Raw genomic sequence first — 22,688 nt, 5'->3', positions numbered from 1 at the left:
GCTGGGCACTTCACCAGTGCTTTATCATTAATCTTCAAAGAGTCCTTCAAGATGATTATTGTTAACCTAAGAGGCTGCCGTGTTAGAATCCCAGAGCATGGTGTCTCCAGAGCTACGTGAGTTCCACCGTGACTTCTGCACTGGCCAGCAAGTCTCCTGTCTTCTCATGCATGCCCTGTGCTCCTCGGCGGGGCTTCCCCGAGGCTGGATTAGGCTGAGTCCTGCAGGACACGACTCTGAGTTCAGCCAGCCCCTCAGGAGGGGCCATCACAGAGGCACCACCAAGGTGGACTATCCCTACGGTCAGTGTGTGAATTGGGGAAGGGTCTACCTGTTGCTGGACTGCAGCCTGCCAGGACTTTCCTCTTTCCCACCGAGCAAAGACCATTTGGAGCAGCCAGCACTTGTGAAGTGGAATATACCTCTGGATCTTGGACCACGCCCGCCTTTCCTGAGGGGACACTGTGAGGGCCATCTCAGAATGTCCTGGAGTCTGCTCCTCACTCACAGGCCGGCCTAAAGAGTCAAGGCAGCCACGTGTAAGGTAAGGTTGAAGATGGTCATGATGATGCTATCTGTCTTCTCTGCTCCATAGAGCTGCCTGGTGTCCCATCTGTAACCCGTAAACCTCTTTGTACACATAAAAGGCTAATTTATCAGCACTGTAATAAAAATACGCAGCATACAGCCTTGCACTTTAGCTGTGTAGCTTTGGGCAGCTCACTTTCAGTGTTTTGCGCTTCAGTTCCCCGACATGTAAGATGCAGGTGGTGATAATGCACTGCCTCTGATTCATACGGGACTATGAGGCTGTGTTCTGACGCCACCTACCATTCACTGGCTGGAGGTAACAAGAGTTGCCTACAGCAGGATACAAAGGGTTGAGGCTCATTCCTGTAGGTATCTGGGTGTATGTGGGTGGTACATTAAGAATGTGTCTGTCCACAGAAAACAAATTTATGGTTACCAAAGGGGAAAGGGGAGGGATAAATTAGGAGTTTGGGATTAGCAGATATATACTACTATACATAAAATAGATAAACAACAAGGTCCTGCTATATAGCACAGGGAACTATATTCAATATCTTGTTAATAACCTATAATGGAAAAGAATACAAAAAAAGAAGAAAAAGTTATGTAACTGTCTAGGAAAGGCTGAAAAATGATTCCAGATGAAGGGAAACTCAAGAGACTTGACAATTAACTGAAATATATGATCCTAAATTGGATTCTGGATTGAGGAGGGGTGGGAAATGCTATGAAGGACAGTTTGGGGACAAGTGGTGAAATTGGAATTTGGAGTGTATATGAGGTAACGTAAGTATTAAAAGAGATAACAGAGAAACACTTAGAACTGTGCTTGTGTATAGAAAGCACAATTCATATTCCCGGTTTTTGCCTGCAAGGGTGTCATTGTCTGCATCTGCTTCATACACTGCTGCATCTCCAAGCCTGGAACAGCCCCTGGCACATAGCATGTACTTAATTAATGTTTGTTGGATGAATAAATGAACTGACACCTGAAACAAGACAGAGTTAAGAACTAGGGTGAGGTATCGGGGCCGTTGGTCCTCACACACAGAGACGGAGGTTATCCACTCTAGTTTCCAGACGTTGTTCGTCACCTCGGTGACCCTGGCCTGCAGAGCATTCTGAGATCGATTCGGTTGTTCCAGGCACCTGGTTCACACAACCAAAAAGGCATCTGACAGCTCCCCAAATCAAATTCATGTGCGATTTACTAATTTGCGATTGCCTAATGTCCCTTCTACTTCTGTTCCTCGCTGCTTTGCCTGGCAAGGAAGGGAGGGAGGTGGATTTTGCTGCATCCTCTCTCTGCCCCTCAGGGGACCCACACAGGTGCTCATTGGCTGAGTCCAAGCCTCAACCCAGTGCGAATCTACTAGGAGGAAGGAGGTTCAGATGGCAAACCTCAGATGGACATCGTGCTACAGAGAGGTCTCCAGGGGCTGGTGAGGCACCGACAGGCAGCACCCCTTCTCCCAGTGCTGGCTGGCCACCCCGAGTTGTTCAGGTCAGCCTGGATGCCAGCCCCACCCATCACAGCGAGTACCCGCGTGGCTTACAGATGCCGGGCAGCTGTGAGTGTGGTCCGAGGGTCCCAGACTGAGAGAGTTGGAAGGGACTCTAGACATCACCTAGTCTTCTGTTCTCCTCTGACAGATGAGAAAACTGAAGCCAGGAGATACAAGCAGCTTGCCCAAGGCCACAGCAGCTAGCTGGTAGAACAGAGCCTTAGAGCCAGGACTCATGATTCTTAGAAGATGCTTATTCCACTTGGCCATTTCATCCTACATTGATGGGTGGGTCCTCAAACTGGGGGCTTAGAGATAACATCTGGAGGCCCCTCTGGTCTTACTGACCCTGCTGAACATTTCCCATATGGGAAAGTGGGGTTGCTGATCCCCAGAGTGAGCAGAATGAGGGAGAGAATCCGATTAGGGGCAACTCAAAGGAAAGTAGCAATTACATTTTAATGAGGCATTTTCTGGACCAAAAAAAAAAAAAAGGAAGGCATAATTAAAAATGAATTATGTGCAAATTAAGTGCTGAAAAGTAGCATCAATCAGATGTCACCCTTCTCATAGTTTCATAAGATGGGTAAATTCATTACAAAAATATTTGAGTCCATGCTTGGTGTCCTATGATCAGCACTAGAAAAGGATTCTTTGGGATGAAACTAGAGAAGGGGAGACTTTTCCTGTTGGATTCAGATGAAGCTAACATCTCGGAGTGCTTGTTCTGGGCCAGGTTCTGAGCCAGGTACATTCCTGTATCATGAGCTCAGGCAATCCCCACAGCAACCTACAGGGAAGGTGGTGGTATTCTCATTTTACAGATTTAAAAATGGATGCTCAGAGCAGTTAAGGGACAAGTAGCATCATGTACAGTGTATTAATGGGAAGAAGTTATGGAGACTGAATTCAAACGCCACTCTATCCTCTACCAGCTGGCAAAATAACTCCCTGCAGGAGGGCAGTAAGGATTAAGGACCATTCCTGGGTGTTAGACTTTCCCCCGCTTCAGAGCCCGTGTGTCCACAAACAGGAATCTCTGTTTTCTCCATCTGTGTAGGTAAGGAAGAGCATATACAGGGAACCGTGAGTAAGCCGATAAATCAGCCAAAAAGCAGAGCAGGAAGGACCGACTGGCACCGGTGAATACGAACAATAACCAGGCAGAAGGTACAAGAAGATGTTGCCGTATGATGAATTATCCAAAATTCCTGGGAGGAGGACTGGCCACCTAGACTGGTCCTCTCCTCTGTCTGCCAGAAAAGGGGGTCTCTGGCTGAGCTTCCAGGTGTAATGGGACAGTAAGGAGTCGCAATAAACCAGAGAGTCAACTGTCTTGGGAGAAGAGCCTGGAGGACTTGGAGGAGCAGGAGAGGGAAAAGGCCAGGAAAAGACCGGGTCTTTGAATTGTTCACCAGCCAGGGTTCTAACGTTATCGAGGCTCCAAGCTCCCATGTGCAAGTAGAAATCCTTCTAAAGTGCACATCTGACCATTTCATTCCTCTGCTTGTAACCCTTCTGGATAAATCTCAAATTCTTCAGCATGACAGCTCAGGTCCCAGTCTTTCCTTCTGATCGCCTTCTTTGCCCCCCTTCCCTACTACTAAACGCTTCTACTTGTATAGTTCTGGGAACCTGACATGCTCTCTCCCATCTCTGGGCATCTGTGCACACTCTGCCTGGTGAGAACCGGCCCATCTAGTAAATACACACAGGAACAAATGAGTCACATTGGAATGGGACCAGGCAGAGTCTGCTACCTCTTTTGGACTTTTCAGGTCTCAAGTAGCCACCTGCATTCTGATACGAAGGATTATTCCCTCCCCAGTGCCAGCTGGAGCCTCCTTGTGGTGGGGCTGTGTAACGAACTCGTGGAGAAGACTGTGGATGGGACGTGGACATGACTTCCAGGGTGAAGGTGCTCTATGCAGCTCCTTAAAGAGGCAGATTTTGCTAGGATTGCTAAAGCTGTCCCTGGTAAGTTCGCACCCCTAACTCAGGAGAGCTTAACCGGGGCTGTGGCGGGTCTCTGGATGATGATGCAGAGTTGTTGGCAAATCTGTGCTTATGTGTGTGCACTCTCCTCCAGGAGCTCTGGGCCCAGCCCCGGGCGGCTAGCATTATCCTGAGAGTCAGGTATGAGGCAATCTGGACATTGTGACCTAGACTCACGATATTCAGCCAGAAAAGGAACATGGAGGCCACCTCGTTCAACCCGCTCATTTTACAGGTGAGAAAACTGAGGCCTGGAGAGGTGACAAAGTGAGTGTTTGGCAGATCCTGGACTACAATCAGGAATTCCTGACTCCTGGGTCAGCCCCTCTCTCCACCCCTGTCTGCAGTCTTCACCCCTGCTTGGCCTCTCCTTCCACCTGCCAGCCCCACCATCTTCTGTAGACCAGACAGGTGGAGTGTGAACGAGGAATTGGGAAGGGGCAGTGCCTGAGATTAAGGATCAGTGCCCTCACCCGGGGTAAACCCAAGGCTGGTCGCCAATGGGCAACAGTCCGGTACCTCACTGACCTCTGAGGCCAGGAGCCACAACCTGCTGGGGACTGGACTTGTGCGCCCTCTAGTGGTCAGTTTGAGCTGAGCTCGTGAATGGGAGAAGGACATTGGATGGAAAACGAAGGTAAATGAGTCCTGCATCGGAGAGACAGGAGGAGCCAGCCAAAAGTCTTCTAATATTATATACCGAAGCTGTCATTCAAAATTCTGCTTTGAAATTCTTGGCAAAATTCAGGTGTTTGATGAGTATTTGGATTTTATGTATTGGAAGCTTTACCCCTGACCTCTAAATAGGGCCTCTAAACTCTCTGCATTTCCCTTGGAGGTCATACTGTATAGATGATCTCACTTAAATCTCAGACCTCTGGGATTGAGAGGGGACATATCTACTTATTTTACAGAAAGGATTTTTGCCTACTTATTCCTCAATCTGCCACGGTCAGATTAGTATTTGTGATTCAGTTGATAGGAACAAGGGAACCCTGAATTCACGGCTTACTCCTCTTCACTGTCCCTCCCACTACGGATCCCACCCCCTTATTGGAAACTGCTCTTCCCCTTCAGAGGTTTATGGGGCAATTCCGGGCGGCACAGATAGGAAGCTGAGGGCAGTGGGTTTTCCTGAGGACCTCCTCCAGACAGGTGCTTTCTGCCCTGGAGACCTGCCCCGCCCTGCCCCGCCCCGAGGTCTTTCTCACCGACTCAGTTCTTGTCTCTAGCCCAAAAGGCAGAAGATGCCTGTCTCTTTCTCCAGATCGCAGAGATGGAGAGACTTGGCTTTGAGTATGTCATCTGCCACAACGACTCGGGGAAGAAGTGCATCTGCTTGTTCCAACCTGGGCCCCTCCTGGACGGGCTGCCTGGCTGAGGCATGGAGGACCATCCTAGCCGGCGGCTCAAATGGGCTTTTTCTTGATCAAAGAGCCAGGGGGATGAGAGGGTGAGAGGCCAGCTGGCAGGTCCATGGCTGCCTTCAGCAGGTTCTCGGTTACTGCAGCCCAGAGGAGCATAACCCTTATTCTCCACCCACATGAGGTGTGGCCTCACCTTGTTAGGGACCAATCCTGCGTCTCCTAAATGGCAGGGGGGTAAGCAGTGAACATTAGAAATGAAAGGGGGGAAAAACCATTCTTGTGCAGTGGCTAGTATATGCTAGACCCCATATGTGGAGCTTCAGCTGTGTTAATTTAATGCTCACAAAAATTCTTAGGAGGTTTTCCTTGATCCTGTCTTATAGGTGAAGAAATAGATGCCCCAAGTGGTCCCGTGACTGAGGTCGCATGGCTGGGAATGTGGGATGTAGAGTTAGGTCTCTGCCTGCAAACCCATGCTGTTTTCACTGCACTATTCTAGTTCCACCTGAGACCAACCCAGGAGGGAACACAAGATTCACCAGAATTTGTGTTTGGGGCTGGTGGGGGGAAAAGGGGTTCTTCTGCTACTTTTATTTTATTCTCTTCTAAGCAGATGCAACTCACTTCAGACAGCACTGCTCGTCTCCCCTGTATTTGTTTGGCTCTTACTTCTCTGCTCTACCCTGAGCAATATAAGAGTCTGGTCCTGGATTGCAGGGAAGCCTCCAGCCTTTTACTCAGTGGAACCTGGCCCTGCGGAGCAGAATCCTGGGTGACTCTTTCTTTCCCTTTCTTCCCTCGTCTGGCCCTGCGGGATTACCCAGGGTGGTGCTCTGGGGACCTGGAGAGACACCATGGCGTACAACAGTGCCAATGCATTCTTTACAGGGACCACGACCCTCACCTTCAGGAGGTCTGTTTCCTTGCCTGTGTGTGTGTGTGTGTGTGTGTGTGTGTGTGTGTGTGTGTATAACACATATAAAAGATTATATTAATATATTAATCAATATAGTGATTATATGTAATATTAATATATTAACATACATATATAGAGAGATTTATTTCAAGGAATTGGCTTATGCAGTTGTGAGGACAGCCCAAAGTCTATAGGGTGGGCCATCAGGCTGGAAACTCTTGGGCAGGAACTGAAGCTGCAGTCTTGAGGCAAAATTTCTTCTTCTTCAGGGAAGCCTCAGTCTTATTCTTAAGGACTTTCGACTGTTTAGATTAGGCCAAACCAGATTATTTAAAATACTCTCCTTTACTTAAAGAGAACTGACATATGTGTGTGTTTAAATGATCACTATGCTGTACACCAGAAATTAACACAACACTGCAAATTGACTCTACTTCAATGAAGTGAATGGATTGTAGATGATAACCATATCTACACAACACCTTTTCAGCAACTCCTAGATTCATGTTCATTGAATAGCTGGGGATTACAGCCAGGTCAAACAGACACATGAAACTCACCGTCACCAGAGGAATATTTGTTTACACGGAGAGCCATTCTGCCACAGATGAACGAAACCTTCCACAGGTGGGGAGAGCTATTTGATATCAGGCAAAGCATAAGTGGGTCCTGCTCACCAGTGAGGGCAAGTCAAACCCATCCGGAGCCGGGAGAACCATGGGCTTATGTTTATGAACTTTTAGCCCAGATGTAGTGTATGTTTCCTCACTGGAAAGATGGCAGGAAAACAAGAGGAGCTTGGTCTTCCTAGAGGGTGGGAAGGTGGTTTGTCCTGATGCTGGTGGAGTGGCTCCTGGCTTCCATATGATGATAAAACACTAAATGCCACATAGCCTGGACTTGCTTATGGTCTCTTTCTTCCACAGCCCCTGATGCCTCGGCTCTTGGAGTGGAATCCCAGGGCCCCCACGCTGACAGTCTTCCCCCCACGGAGGCGTCCACCAGCTTCTCGGAGACCAGCCTACCAGCCCATTCATTCCCCTGATGCTCTCTCCCAGCCGGCTCCTCTGCTCAGTGGTGAGGCTGGAGGCCAAGGTCACTGGCATGGAAGGAGAAAAGGTATTTCTTGCTTGCAAAGCCCACAGCTGCAACAGCACCATCCTCTTTGCCGAAGCTTCTGGTGACGCCACTAGACTGTGTGTTTTCCTGCCGTTTGTGCCCACATTTGTGACGAGGCACAGAGGGTGACTTCTCCCGCTGCTGCGCTGAGGGCGGTGCCTGCCCTGGGAGACTCTTACGGCTGCGTGTTTGGGGCGAGAGGATTAAAACGGAGAGGAGCCTCTACCGTTATAGGATAGAGGCCATGATAACACACCCATTCTCCTGTCTGGGGGGCCACCTGGCATGAAGAGGCTCATGAAGATGGAGGGGTGGGGGTTGTGGCAGTGGAGGGGGCAGGTATCTCCCCTCCTGACCCCCTACTGGCTTCCAAAAGGCAAAGGTGGGCTCATTGCTTTGACAACAACAGAGGGAATTTAGATATTTCCAGAAGCAGCTCGGGCTCCACGCAGACAGGAAAGGTCTCCCTGAATTGGTTTTCCTGGAAGCATGGGGGGCCGTTCACCGGCGTGCTCCTCAGTCTCCCACCATCTTCTTCCAAATGTAGTGACACAGGTGCCCGGCACTGTCCTCCGGCCCCGGACGGCTTGAGCCCAGAGCCTCCTTTGGAGCCCAGGTTCTGTCTCTCCCATTCATCTCCAGCATCCAGCGTTTACGCCGCCAGCCCTCTCCTTCTCAGATGGTGGAAAGCCCAAGATGTCAAAGCCTGTTGTGAGTAAAGCTTTAAGAGGGGTCATGTATCTAAATTGATGTATGTGAACCTCCTCCTGGATAGAGATTGTCTGCAGTCACTGGGATGGGGACATATCATGTAATGTTCACACCCACGTCAGAAAAGAGAAAAAGGGCCAGAGTGGGTTTGAGGGACCCAATGTGTGACTGCAGGAGTAAGGTCGTAGAAGCAAAATCACCTTCCACCAACTGCAAACAAGTCAGGGAAGCCTTGCCCGATATTAATGACCTTGTTTGGAACTGAAGTCACACACAGTGTTTTCACCGGATAGTTTTCTTTTATTTTTAAACTCACTCCTCCAAGTTCTGCCATTCAGTAAGTCCTGCTCCAAAACCCTCACTCATCGCTGATGGGTAATGCTCCTTTCATGTGATCTTATTTATCTCTGCATCCCCACGGACATAGAGAGGACTGAGGGGATGGGGGCACTCTGGACTCCAGGGTTGTGACTGTGCAGGAACAGACACAGAGGAGGAAAACCTGGCAGACACCAACTGCCTTTGAAAGCCAGTCCATTTCTTCTGAGCCTGGAGTCAAGCCAACATACCTGCCAAGGGTGGGGCAGTGGGCAGCAGGCTGTCACACTGGGTCCCATCTCTGCCCTCACCCTCAGGGTGGCCAAGAACAGCGTCTAAAATACACCAAGCCATTATTTCTCATAAGTAGGGATTCTTGCCCTATGGGGAAAGAAAAGTAGGTCTTCCTTTAAAAAGAAGTTTCAGCTTAGTTCAACATTGCACAAAGGCAGTGAGCCCTGCAGCTTAGAATAGGGGGTAGCAAAGTATACAACACTCACCAGGTAGGTTTGTATATATATTCTTAATGTTTATGCTTTGCTTAATCCTCGCTGGCAATAAAGAGTCTACTTTCTTGCCTGTTCCTTGTGCCTCAGTAGCACAGGAATTTAAGCCTTAAAAAAACAGCATCTTGCTCCTTGAATCATCAGTTTCTTTCCTGACCTAGATTTCCTGGGTGGTGGGAAAAGTGAAGGCTGTGACTATGAAAAGTCTGGACCTGATTCTGCAGATAACCAGGGCCACTGAAGGTGTGTGCCTGCCTTTTCCAACAAGAGTGTCAGGATCCCAGCAGGAATAGTGTTCCATGGATCAGCCAGACAGAAGTAACGAGGCGTTGGGAGACCAGAAAGTTTATTGACAGAGTCCAGATGAGAGATAAAACCATAAACTTAACCATCTAAACCAGTGCTGTCCAATAGAAAAGCAGTTTGAGTTGCTAGTGTACTTAAATGTTCTAGCAGCCATATTAAAAATGTAAAAGAAGTACAGTTAATTTTAATAATTACTTCTCCAAAACACATTTCAACATGGTATAATGTAAAAATGATTCTTGAGATTATTTTTACTTTATTGCTATGTCTGAGAAATCTGGTATGTGGATAACTTACAGCATATTTCCGACGCGAAATTCTCAGCTTTTAAAGGGAATTGTGGGTCTTGCCACAATAATAAGAGTCGTGTTTACCGGAAAAATATTTCACACTGCTTCGGTTTTTAATACAAATTAGTTCAAATTAAATAGAGTTTAAAAGTCTGGTCTTCAGTCACACTAGCCACGTTTCTAGTGCACACTGGCCACATTTCAAGTGCTCAGTTGCCACAGTTGGCTACTGGTTACCGTATTGTGCAGAGCAAGTCTCGACTGTAACTGTGCAAACGTGGCACTCAGAAGCGTAAATCCGTGCAGATGCCCCATTAAGCTCCGGGCGCCGGGCGGCGGCGGATCCTGCAGTTCCGGATGTCTTCACGAGGTGGCACTAAGGAGCACAACTCTCAGCAGCTCGCGACCAGCGTCCACCCCGGAAGCTAAATCCCGCCGTTCTATCTAGTTCCTCCGGCTTTCTCCACCCCCGGATGCACCCTGCCTAATAGTCTTAAGTCCTGAAACCTGCGATCGGTCAGAATGGGCCGGGCAGCGGAGCCGCGGAGTCTGCGGAGCGAGTGAAGAGCGGCGCCCCGAGCCACGCACGGGCGGTGGGCGCGCAGGACCCGACCCCCTCGACCCGCGCAGACCGCAGAAAGCACCCCCGCCTTAGAACGCGTCGCCCGGCTACCGCCATCGCCAGGGCCGGGTCTGAGCTCCCACCGACAGCACCCCGAGCTCAGTGCATCCGCAGGCCTCCCCTCCAATGATTCAGAAGTCACGCCCGGCGCTGCTGCAGTCTCAAGATGTCGGAGACAGGGTGGAAACGCTTATGGTAAACTGCAGGGAAGGGAAGGCAGGGGTTCCGGGACCGCAGGCTCGGGCAGGGAAATTCGGAAGGTTGCCGAGGGTCAGCGTCCCTAGAGGAACCTTTTCTGTGTCCCGGGTGTGCACATAAACGGTTGGGGACGTGGCGGCAGAGCTGGAGTTTGACTAAAGGAACTGAAAGGGGGGAGGGAGGAAGGAGAGGAGCTCCAACCCAGTCCTTGGGATAGGCAAGCAAAGGTCTCGCTTTTGCTTTGGTATCTGCGTAGAGATAGGCACAGTTGCCGGGACCTTGGGGGAATGTGCCCGCTTGGCCTGGAACGAGGTGCTAACGCTCCGGGACGTTGCTTTGAGTTGGATGCCTAGAATGACCGGTGGGAGAACGCTGGGTAGATATTTGGACCATTGCAAGACCGGGTGATAGTGCAAAGCCTGGGAAGCGGTTAGTGCTCGAGCGACGTGTGTTGGGGACAGCTCAGCGCCCGCGGGCAGGACGAGAATTTCCTGAGTGTCCACATTCTCCCCATCTGCCGGGAATCCGGGCGGTTGGTCTGCACCGCGGGGCCACGCCCCTCCCGCGTCTGGATTGGCTGCCGTGGTCGCGCTGCGGGGCTGCTATTGGTGGAGGCGGAGGCGGGGCTGGGCAGGCGGTCCCGGAGGATGGTCCCGCTGAGTCGCTGCTAGCGGTGGGTGGGAATGCGGCTTGGCCTTAGGCAGGGAGGACCAGTTGGCATCAGCTACTTTTCTCCCTGAGGTCAAGGTTACCGTCCAGTTGCGCCAGGGGCTGGGGAAGAATGGGATGTGTTTTGTTTTGTCTTTGTTTTTGCTTAACAGGTCTCAGCGGCCACTCTACGTTTGCATCTTTGAATGTGTCCTTCAGCTGGGTCTTCCAGCTCAGGCCTCTAGATTGATTTGAATTGGATTTAGGATTTAGATTTTTAAAAAGGAGTAGTAGTTGCCTGTGGAGCATGTTTGCTAACTATATAAATGCTACTTATTGCCTATATGTATCTGTATTATTTGGTTGTTTTTGCCCTTCCTACTCCTCAAAACAACAACAACAACTACAAAAAAAACAAAACAACTGTATTAACTGGTTTCATTTACCTTGAATAACTTTGGGCTGCTTAGGAAAAAAAAAAAGCAAACATGCCTTTAAAGAATGTGCCATCCACCACTGACAATATCTTAAGACTATTCAAAATGAAAGTGTAAATTCTGTTTGTTTTTTTTTAACAATTATGTTGCTTTTTTTTTTTTAAACTGTTAGAGGTTAATCTCTACTGCTGGTATATATTTAGCATCTGCTCTATGCTGATAGACCTGGAAAATTACAAAGTTTAAAGAGTTATGGGCTATATTCATGTATTCCACAAATATCTGTTGAGCCAATAATGTGTCCAAGCAAGGTGTTGTGAAAATAAAAACATAAAGAAGATAGTTCCTGCACTGGGAAAGGGTGTATTGTGTGAGTATTGCAGTGCGAGTGGGTGCTTAAAACAAGTTCCATACAATACCCGTGAGAGCCCTGGGGAAGCAGCAAAGAGAACTGCTTAGAAGCTATAACTGCAGATCATTCCTACAGCTTCACTGGAGCAAAGGCCTGGAGGGGCTGGGGGGAGATGGCCCTGTCCAGCGATGCTTAGGGGCATGCAGGTCCCACTAAGCTTTATCCTGTGGAATTGTGCTGGAGGGAGAGCCAAGTGCCAATTTCCTGTTACATGTGTGATTCATTCATTCTTGACTGTTGAGCATCTGTGGAACCTGAGCTGGTGTATCTGGATGTCTCACCCTGTGTTGCTCTGGTAGGGTGGGATGGCACTGCTGAGTCTGGAGACCCCCAAGAAAGCCACCAGGATGGATCAGTGCAGGGCAGGCTCCAGGAAGCAAGAGGGGTCATCAGCAGGAGTTGGTCATGACACAGGAGGTAGACAGAGGAGTCTTATTTGTCTCCCAAATGTCCTGCTGGAATATCTGAGTGTGGACTGAAGAAGGGGCAAGCAAGCCTGTGGAGACCTGCTGACCAAGTTTCCATTTTGGACATTGAGTCTGAGATGCATGCAGGCCATGCAAGGGGAGATGGAGGAGGTGTGGGGATAACAGTCTGGAGAGAGACTGGCCTGGAGGTGTGGGCGTTGCTGGCCCCAGTGTGTAAAGTGTGGTGTGTGGGGGTGGGGGCGCCCTGAGAGGCTGCTGCTATGGGAGATAAGAGAAACAGCAACATCTGTGGGCTGACTCTGTGGGCTGATGAAAAGGAGACTTAGAAGGGCAGCCAGAAGAGGAGAGAGAAACCGAAAAGAGAGGAGAAACAATCACCTGTTTCAGATGCACCAGAGAGGCCAAGTAAGAGAAGACCAAGGATGGGAAAGGGGTCCTGGGATGTGGCGGGTCCTTGGTGAGCACTAGTGGCAGCCTTAGTGGAGGGGCTTTAGCAGGATGGCAAGTTCTGGGGACCTGAGCAGTCACTAATGGAGAGGGCATCAGGCTGGAAGATGCGGGGGTGGGGGGTGGGGGCGGGGAGGGCTTTCAAGTTTGTTTCCAGGCAAAGGAGAAGATGCCGATGGAAGTAAGAGGCTGAGTGTGCAGGGAAGAAGAGCTCACTGAAGCTACAAAGTCTAGGATGAGGCTGAGAAACCAAACTCATGGGAATACAGCTTAGCAAAAGGAGCAGGCCGCCTCTCCTTGGGGGAGAGGGAGCTGCTTGCTGACACGCGTGATGAAGTATACTCATTTTGCTTGGCTGCACTTGTTGTCTTAACCATTCTACCCGCTTTGGCGCTTTAAAAGCCGTTTGAACGTGGTTATAAGTGCCAGTATTTTATTATCTGAACTTAGTCAGTCCTTTTAAGGAATTCCAGTTATAATTTGAGACTTGCATTTTTGGTGGAAGGTGAAATAATCTCTTTTCTCTGTGAAACAAATAGCACAGATTACAGACATTTTGGTTCTCGGTAGGTAGTTCCGTGATGTGTTTAACAGGCAACTTCGTATTTATCTTAGTAGCGTTTTAGGACAACAGTATGCCATTTATGAAGAAGTAATAGTGCAGGTGCCATTTAATGAGGATGGAGAAGATCTTTTTGGATGGGCGCCTTTGGAAAAGAGTGCTTTTCTTTCCTGCATGGAATTTTTAGAGCGCCTTTACACAACCCTTTGACTGAGTCTGGATTCCAGGGCGTGCTGTGAAGCCTCCGGAGAGTGCTTGGGGGAAGTACAATTAGTCTGCGAGGGAGTGCTGCCTTTCTAGATGGTGCTTCTAAATTCACCAGTGTGTGTGTGTGAGACTCTTCTGGCTTAAAGAACAACCAGCCAACCCAGGAGTGGCTGCTGGCCTACGGTGCCCCTGCGATCTGTTGAGGTCCCTGCCAGATGAATGAATGTAAGAGAAGGGAAAGTTTTAAATTAAGGAAATTTATGGGTTTTACAGGATGTGACACATTCTGTTACATGTTGGACCTGCTTAGTTAATGGTTTCACTTCCTCTGTCTTAACTCTTGTAAGTAATCTACAGGTTTACAGCCGAGGGAAACTGAAACCAGCAGTTCAGAGTCAAAACACTGTTCAACTGATTTTGCTCGTGACGATAAGAGGTTGGCCAATAATTTACCATTAGGACAAATGGGGAAGTGTGGTCAGTGGCATGATTTGCAGATGGAAATAGGCATGCTGTTCAGTAGGAGCAATGTTATTAACAGTAAGTTTTTCATTATCAAGAATTATCAAAGCTGTTGTCAGTAAACCAGAGAGATACCTCCTGCAGTCTACCATGTTCTCAACAACATTCCAACACTGTAATTCCCAGCCACAATTACCCCTTCTCTGAAGTGTGAAGATAATCCTGGGGGCCTCCAGGAGATCCTAGAAAGGAACTGCCTGGTCCAGGTGTGCACAAAGGTGGGGCAAAGCTGCTGACACAGCGTTCTCTTGTCCTGCAGTTGCAGCCAGTGATCAAAGCCTTCCTGTGCGGCTCCATCAGTGGGACCTGCTCTACCCTCCTCTTCCAACCTCTGGATCTGCTCAAAACGCGCCTGCAGACTCTCCAGCCCACAGCTCATGGGTAAAGCCTGCTGCTCCTCCAACCCCGCCATTGCATTGAGGACCCTGTTTCAACAACTTCTCTCAGACACAGGAGCATGTTTACTGTGTTGAGTCGGCTTCCATTCTGTTGGATGCTCAAAGAGAAACCCAGGCCAAGCCCACCTCTCATGTGTCTGGTATGTGTATGTATGTGTGTATACATATGTACACAAATACATACACATATGTATGTATCTGTATATATATCTGACATATCTTGTATATCTTATATCTTACGTGTGTATCTGACATATATCTTGTTGATTAAGCGGGGTCCTTCCCTGAGTAACTTCCTGGGATCTGCCTTGGTGACATTTGCATGGTGCTAGCCTGTGACATCATAACTGTGCTGCCTGGCACAAGGAGTGGGTGGGTTTCTGGAAGTAGCCTGAGTGCTGAGTGTCCCTTGTGCGCCCCCTCATTGGACTCAGCACTGTGAGAACATGGGTCAAATGGGAGGTCATCCTGTGGTTCGCAGTGTGAATGGACAGGCAATCATGTATGTGCCACATCATGAACACGCAGGAGCTCAGTAACTCCAAGAAGATTCTTGTAGAGATCCTTAAGTGTTCTAGAAGAGTCCATGCCGAGAAGTCTTTGAGTGGAGCATTCTTTAATGAGGACGTGGTCTAAGTGGTTTCTCCTTCCTTGCCTCTGTTTTGTCTGCTTTCAGATCCAGACGCATTGGGATGTTGGCCGTGCTCTTAAATGTGGTTCGCACGGAGAGTCTGTTGGGCCTTTGGAAAGGGATGGCCCCTGTAAGCTGCCTTTTGGGTCTGATCTTCCACCCCCCAACCCCGCCGATAACCAGCCCACTCACATCCACCTCCTGTAGCAGTGGCCTTCCCGCCCGGCTTGCTTACTGTCGCTGACTTCCACTTGAGGGCTCTGGGAGGTATCACACCGTGTGCCCTGGGCGGGACTTCTCAGTGCAGCAGCAAGTCCTGAGAGCCCCCCTGTCAGCAGATCCTTGCCCTGACCCCCCCAGGGCCTCCACACCTGCAGTTCTCTGCCCAAAGTCTTCTTCTGGTCTTAAGAACTCACTTTGCTGGAAATGCCAGGGAGTTGATGCTCACGCCAGGCCCACAGCAGCCCTTAACCTGATGTTTAAAACCTTACTTCCCTCCTCAGGTGGAGTGATAACTGAGGTGTGCCCTGCATCGATTTCCAGAGTTTCCCCCAAAGGATTCAGTTGCCCACGGCAGTAACCTGTTAGATAACACACCCCATGTTGGCTGCCTTCTCTCCCACCTCAATTCCCCACTCTCCCATTGTTGCTCCTCCACACCTCAAATCAATTATTTCATGCAAATCCTGGGTCTTCTTTTGGGAAATCCTAGCTCAGACAGTATCTTACGTGTGGGTCTTTGATTCCTTTCCCTCCGACTTTGTCTGCAGTCCATTGTGAGATGTGTCCCTGGCGTGGGAATCTACTTTGGCACCCTCTACTCTTCAAAGCAGTACTTCCTGCGAGGCCACCCACCCACGGCCCTGGAGTCGGTCATCCTAGGGGTGGGCTCTCGCTCAGTTGCAGGGGTCTGCATGTCACCCATCACTGTGGTCAAGACACGCTTCGAGGTGAGTTTGACAACTTCAGGTCCTCAGGGTGGGCAGACAGAGGCTCTGGGCTCTTGAGTCATGTGGCCACTGATGCCAGCTCCCGATTACAACCTAACATAGAGGCCGATGTGGTCGGAGAACCCATCTGGGTAGTCCGGCCAAGCTACCTAAGAATTGGAGCCCCCAGTGCACTGGTGATGTCCCCGGAGGTGGGCTTGGTTCAGGGCACAAACCCAAGGCTGGTTCTGAGCTTCCTTTGCAGAGCGGGCGGTACGGCTACGAGAGCATCTATGCGGCCCTGCGGAGCATCTATCTCAGCGAGGGGTACCGGGGCCTCTTCAGTGGTCTGACGGCAACACTCCTCCGTGACGCCCCCTTTTCTGGAATCTACCTGATGTTTTACAACCAGACCAAAAACATCGTGCTCCACGAAGGTGGGCTGGAAGGAGGTCACATCCTCACCTCTCTCTGTGCGATAGGAGACTATTTTGTTCCCAGCAGCTCCAGAGCCTGAGCCTAGTTTTAGACACTGAGCTGTATCTGCACTGCGTCAGGCAGGAGGCCCGGTGCTGGGATAGACATGGTCCCTGCCCTTTTGAGTTGATAGTCTATTAAGGCAGAGCACTGTAGTATGTAATTATTGAGTGAGGGAGGGGGTGGAATAAAGCACATTTTGCATAGGCCTTGCGACAACGCTCTCCACATTTGCCTGATCTGAAGATATCTAGGTCCTACCCAAGGCCTCCTGAGTCAGAAACTCTGGGGTAAGAAGACCTGGGAGACTGTATTTTTCAAGAAGCACTTGCTGTGATTCTTATCAGACAGGTGTGGGAAACGCCTGTGAGTTAGGGGCCGGGGGAAAAATACTATCTTCACTTCCCTTGCTGGGCTCCTGGTTACTGTTTTGAGGCTTCCATTTGGGTGGAGAGAAGGATGCCAAACCTCGGACAGTCTGGCACACTCACCCTACTGGTGACTCATGCTGCACAAGACATGAGCACAATCAACAGGCAGTAAACATCCACCACAGCAGAGCCAGGCGTTGATAGAAACACATCCTTCGTAGAGTGAATCTGCGTTCCAACAAGGTGTCCTTGGACAATGGGAGCCAGGAATTGCAACCAAGGCCATTTAGTTGGGAAAGCCAGAATGCCACCATCGTGGCTGTGGTGCTACGCCGTAGTTGGGGTGCTCTGGGAGATTTGCTGCTTCTCCCCAGGTGCCAGGAGGGGGAACACTGCAGGTCACAGCCTTATTTTGCAGTAGAAAGTTAAGGCAGTCTCAGAGCTTGGATGTACATTTTCAACTTCTCGACCCATCTTTAAAATTAGTATTAGAAATTAGAGTCCTAATTACTATTTAGAAATCATTGTAAACTTACCCCAAAAAGCCACAAGAAAGGTACACATAACCCCATGGCCCTTTATTACTCTTTCTATATTTGTAATTGTTTTTTTCCAAACCGTTTAAGACTAAGTTGCAGACATGATGCCTCTTTGCCCTTAAATACATCAGTTTGTATTTCATAAGAACAGACATTTGCACATAACCATCTTACCAAATTCAGGAAACTTCACATAGATACAATTCTTTAATCTAGAGTCCCATTGATAGTCTTAATTTCTCCAGTTTTCCCAATAATGTACATTGCAGCAATATTTATTTTTTTATTTTAACTTTGGTGTGGGTTACCTGATGTTTTCTAGTGACTAAATTGATTTTACCTTTTTAACAAGAGAAGCACGTAACTAAAATTGTGTCCCTGGTGCCTTATATCAGGAATGACATATGTATGATATTTGTTTGACCCACTGTGGATGATGTCAACTTTTTATCACTTGGATTTCATTTCAGTCTCCACTGAAAATTCAATTGTTTTTTTCTTTTGTAATTTGTAAGTATCTCTCTGGGGAGACCCTCTCACTTTATATAAATATAAAACCTCCTCTTCTTCCGTATATTTTAGCATCAGTCAATGATTCTTGCCTCAATTATTATGCTGATGGTTGTCAAAAAGTGAATTTTTAGTTCCATTATTCTATTTACATTGATTAATTATACCTTTAAACTTTTAATTCTTAGCCTTGTTTGAATCCAGACCCTTCTAGCTTTTGGGAAGAATTAGTGGGCAACTTGGCATTGGTATTTATCTGATGAATATGAGATTTATTTATAACTGAGTGTTGCCTTTGTCCTTTTTCAGACCAGTTGGGTGCAGTCTTTGTTCCCGTTGTAAATTTCAGCTGTGGGGTATTGGCCGGTATTCTGGCCTCGCTGGTAACTCAACCTGCAGATGTTATAAAGACTCACATGCAGCTCTCCCCAATGAAATTTCGGTGGATTGGCCAGGCAGTGGCCCTCATTTTCAAAGTAAGGCTTTAGGATAAATATTGGTTCATATTGTGGTTAAGGCAGTCTCTCTAAAGGAGTACCTTTACGCATCAGAATCACCCAAGGAGCTTTTAAAAATCCCCATTCCCAGGTCATATCCTGGGCTCATCATATTAGAAGCTCTGGCGGAGGTGAACCCCTGGCATCAGTATTTTAAGTTCCCTAGTGATTCCAGTGTGTTTCCAAGGTTGAGAATCACTGCTAAAAATCCATGATTGTGGGGTTTTTTGTTTGTTCTTTTTTTTTTTTGTGGTGGTGGTGTTTAGGGAGGGAGCCCTACGTTAGGGAGGACAACCTGTGACACTTGTTTAACATGCATGTTGTTGGGCCCTACCCCACACCTACTGAATCAGGTGATCTGGAAGGACTTAGGAACTTAAATCAAGGACGTCGGAGGAAATGTAGTCAGAAAAACAACAAACACATTGTTTTGTTTCTACGACTTTGCTGTAACACAAATAGACAAGGAGTATTGAAGATAAAGTGCAGGAGATGTAAAGCACACTAAGATCCTATTTAAAAGCCACCGAGTTGGCCCTTTGGAAACACGTACTGTTATCAGATATTCTTGTTCAAGGTAAATTTGTCCCCTAGATCTTTAGATTTTTCTGTAGTTCTTTCAATTTTTCTGTGTAGCAGAGGAAACGTGTAGGCATATGCGCCAGGTATCTGTCTTACCCTCGATATAAGCCAGTGTCTGTGAATCTGATCGTATTCCTCCCACTTCTTCGGTGTCTTGCTTTCTTATTCTCTGTACCTAAAATCATGAAGTTTGAAAATATATTCTTCAGTATATGTGAAAGTGGCAAGAATGATAACAACAGGAAGGAGCAATCCAGATCATGAGGTGTTTTGTCTTTAATTCTTACTTAGGGCCACCAGGAACATACAGTGGGTTAAAAAAAAAAAAAAGACTGTCCTTCCAGGCAGCCAAACTGCCAAGAAGGCATTTTTTTCCTTCCACCTGGAGCCAGGGCCCAGGGCTTGGCAAGCAGACCTTGGTCTGGATTTGATATGCCACTTGGGGCTTGGGGCTCCTGGGCACCGTACAAGCTGTGCCACTGGACACTATATAGAAACCCTATATAAGGTTTTCAGCTAAGAAATAGATCCCCCTAGATAGAGCAAGCCTAAAAAGATTTTAAAAGTTTAGCGACTGTGCCTAATTGTCTTTTTGGACCCAGTATTTATAGTCTTGACATGATTTATAAAAGTCTAAAAAGGAAGACATAAAAATGGGGTATCACAGAGAGGGACCCTCACTCGTGCCAGGTGTGTAACTGTATTGCTGCTTTAGTTTCAGAGTCTCTATGTCCATTTTCCTCCTAGGAGTACGGGCTGCGTGGCTTCTTTCAAGGCAGTGTCCCCCGGGCCCTCCGCAGGACTCTGATGGCAGCCATGGCGTGGACCGTCTATGAAGAGATGATGGCCAAGATGGGCCTGAAGTCCTGACCGGGCGAGGACTGGGCGAAGATGGGATTGGCTGCCCTGCCTGGTTTCTGCCAAGGACCTTTTCACCTCACTGTCCTGGAGTGAGATAGAGTCGTATCTGGAGAGCCAGGCAGAGCCGTCACCTTCAGTTCCCCAGCTCAGGTAGAGGATGGGGGGAGCCTGACTCAAGCCTTCTGAATCTCCTAGAAGGGGAGTCACGGATACAGACAGCACACTGGGGAGTTAGGAGAAGGGTTTGCATACCCTGCAAGGTACTTGAAAAGACATTTCCAGAGAGATCTCCGTTGGGGGGCTCCGCTCAGCCACCCACTCACCACGGTGCCTCTTTGGATCTGCTCTTGGGCAAGAATCATAACAGTGGGGAAGCCGTGGGCCGCCTGCTGGGGCCGAGGAGTTCCTGCAGGGAGGCTGGGGCTGGGGAGAGAGGAGTCGCTATCACCAGGCTGAAGGCTGCGTCCGAGGTGATGTTAGGATGAGGAAGAAAAGATGTCACTACTTACTTGGTTCCTAATCAACTTCTCAGAGGCTCTGGAGAAGGGGGACAGTGACTTCCTAGCCTCTCAGTGCCCAGGTAACATGGCTTGATCTCAGCCCCTGCACTGTGTCAATTCCAAGCTGTTCTGGCTTTTCTCTGCAGCTAAAGTTGTGATAAATAAAGCGAAGCACTTTATCATGGAAGAACCTAAATAGTGTCATGCCTCTGTTCTAAAATGACAGTATAGTCAAAGCCAGCTGGCTCTTAACCTGTATAGGTCCTCAAACCTAAAATTTTAAAAAATAGGGTTTATTTTACATATCCTACATTTCACCCATTCCAAATACACAATTCTATGATTTTTTTTGTAACTTTACCGAATGGTGCACCCATCACCATAAATCAGTTTTAGAGAACATTCACTCCCCCAATAAGATCTCCGATCTATAATTACCCCTTGTTCCCAGCCCCAGCAGCCACTGGTCTGTTTCCTGTCTATAAATTTGCCTTTTCTGCACCATTCCTATAAATGGAGTCATACAATGTGAAGTCTCTTGTGTCTGGCCTCTTTCACTCAGCATAAGATTTTTGAGATTCATCCCTAATGTGGTGTGTTCAACACTCTGTCCTTTTTTTATGGCCAAATAATCTATTGTGTGCCTAGATCATATTTTATTTATCCATTCATCTGTTGACTTTGTTTATTTGAATTGTTTCCACTTTTGGGTACTTGTGAGTAATGCTAGTAGGAACATTCACACACGAGTCATTTGTGTGGACATATATCTTCATTTATTTTGTGTATATGCCTAGGAGTGGGGTTCCTGGATCATGCAGTAACTATATTTAACCATTTGAGAAACTACCAGACTGTTTCCAAAGTGGCCATAACCTGTGACATTCCTGCCAGCAGTGTATGAGTGTTCTCATTTCTTCACATCCTCCTCAGCACTTGTCTGTTTTATTTATTTCAGCCTTGCTAGCAGGTACCCTAAATTTTCTGTCATCTCTCAAGCTTCAGAAAGGGCCGTGATTTTATCCAGACAGCAGAAGGGGTAAGTGTGGTCTCCTAGTTAAGAACATTGGCTGTGATCCAGGCAGCCCAGTCTGAAAGCCTGGCTCTCTGCCTACTTAGTCACATTGGACATTGTACCGGGGGAGGGGGGGGTGCAGGGATAGGCATTTTTGCTGCCTCCTAGGGTGGTGGCAAAGGGTTAAATGCCTAGAAGTTTCTGGCACACTTATATTACTTTCCCAGGGCCACCACAACAAACTACCACACACTGGGTAGCTTCTAACAAAAGAAATGGAATCTCTTTCAGTGCTGGAGACTTCAAGTCTGAGATCAAGGTGTCTGCAGGGCCATCGCTCTCCGAAGCCTCCAGGGAGAATGGTTCCTTGTCTCTTCCAGCTTCTGGTGGTTGCCGGCAATTCTTGGCATTTATCACTCCAATCTCTGCCTCTTTCTTCACAGTGCCTTCTTCCCTGTCCCTCTGTCCAAATTTTCATCTATTTTTAAGAACACCAGTCATTGGATCAGGGCCCACCCTACTCCAGAATGACATCTTGATTACATCCCCAAAGACCCTATTTACAAATAAGGTCACGTTCCTAGGAACTGGGGGTTAGGACTCTAACGTATCTTTCATGGGGACACAAGGCAACCCATAACACACATATTAAGTTTCAGTTTATACTTTAGGTTTTAGGTTAAAATCAAAATTATAATGTGGGAGAGGACAAAGTAGGATCCTAGTCTCATAGTGGCACCCAAGCCACTGGTGCTTGGTGACCTGTGCGTGTGAGGCCCTGTGCTGGGGCAAGGGACCACTGAGGGCTGGAAATGGTGCCGGGACAGGAACGCAGGGAAGTCACATTGACACAGATGATGGATGGAGTGGCTGCCTCCTGAGAACTTAGCTTCTGAGGCAGAGGGTTCAAGTTTCTCGGCCTCTTCAAACTCCCCTGACCCTCATCTTGGAGTCTGATGCCAGGGAGGGTCCTGCCAGGGGCCCCTGGAAGGGGAGGGAGGGACTGAGATGAGGCCCAGAGGTGTGGCCTTCAACTCAGTACAGATTTGCTCACCTACACGGCAGGTGAATTTCAGCCACGAGAGACCCCTGCTCTTTGTTCTTTTTGGGACAAATAATCTTTAACATCTGGGGAAATAGTCTAATTTTCTCTAAGTATGGGGTAGCACTGAAATTGGCCTTTGTGAACACTGACTCCAGAGGCGTGTGGCCCTGGGGCCTGCATATCCCAGGCCCCAAGAATTTGTTTTTCCCTCTCCTGCAGTCTCCCACAAGTATTCACGTTCAGAAAGGAGGTGGCTGACTAGCTTCAGTTCGCTTTGGAAACATTG

General features: G+C 48.3%; 1 protein-coding gene and 1 long non-coding RNA gene across 3 annotated transcripts; both read left to right on the top strand.

Annotated features, from left to right (window-relative positions):
- The first annotated feature begins 4,881 nt into the window (after positions 1-4,881).
- LOC141573714 (uncharacterized) lies at positions 4,882-8,570 on the top strand. The gene is made up of 3 exons (XR_012499730.1): positions 4,882-6,311; positions 7,241-7,433; positions 7,981-8,570. It is a non-coding gene; the product is annotated as an uncharacterized LOC141573714 (long non-coding RNA).
- Positions 8,571-9,998: 1,428 nt separating this feature from the next.
- SLC25A38 (solute carrier family 25 member 38) lies at positions 9,999-20,538 on the top strand. 2 transcript variants are annotated; one of them, XM_010945865.3, is made up of 7 exons: positions 10,002-10,381; positions 14,307-14,428; positions 15,122-15,206; positions 15,847-16,026; positions 16,271-16,442; positions 18,212-18,378; positions 19,729-20,538. In XM_010945865.3, exons 1-7 carry the CDS (start codon positions 10,313-10,315, stop codon positions 19,849-19,851), a joined length of 918 nt encoding a protein of 305 aa, XP_010944167.1. In that variant the 5' UTR covers positions 10,002-10,312; the 3' UTR covers positions 19,852-20,538. The 2 variants fall into 2 exon arrangements, with proteins under 2 accessions (XP_045365722.1, XP_010944167.1); XM_045509766.2 differs by lacking the exon at positions 18,212-18,378 and having other exon boundaries at positions 9,999-10,381.
- The last annotated feature ends 2,150 nt before the right edge of the window (positions 20,539-22,688 follow it).

This window comes from Camelus bactrianus, chromosome 17, assembly GCF_048773025.1.
Source record: "Camelus bactrianus isolate YW-2024 breed Bactrian camel chromosome 17, ASM4877302v1, whole genome shotgun sequence".
In the NCBI taxonomy this organism is placed as follows: domain Eukaryota; kingdom Metazoa; phylum Chordata; class Mammalia; order Artiodactyla; family Camelidae; genus Camelus; species Camelus bactrianus.
The sequence above is the reverse complement of the archived record's forward strand: the minus strand, read 5'-3'. Positions and strand labels throughout refer to the sequence as shown.

What these genes read in the sequence shown, in the direction of transcription:
- SLC25A38 (XM_010945865.3), top strand. Translation starts at nt 10,313, where the DNA reads ATGATTCAGAAGTCACGCCCGGCGCTGCTGCAGTCTCAAGATGTCGGA. An exon ending in TTTGGAAAGGGATGGCCCCT is followed by an intron (nt 15,207 to 15,846) that starts GTAAGCTGCCTT and finishes CTTTGTCTGCAG; the next exon opens with TCCATTGTGAGATGTGTCCC. An exon ending in CAGTGGCCCTCATTTTCAAA is followed by an intron (nt 18,379 to 19,728) that starts GTAAGGCTTTAG and finishes TTTTCCTCCTAG; the next exon opens with GAGTACGGGCTGCGTGGCTT.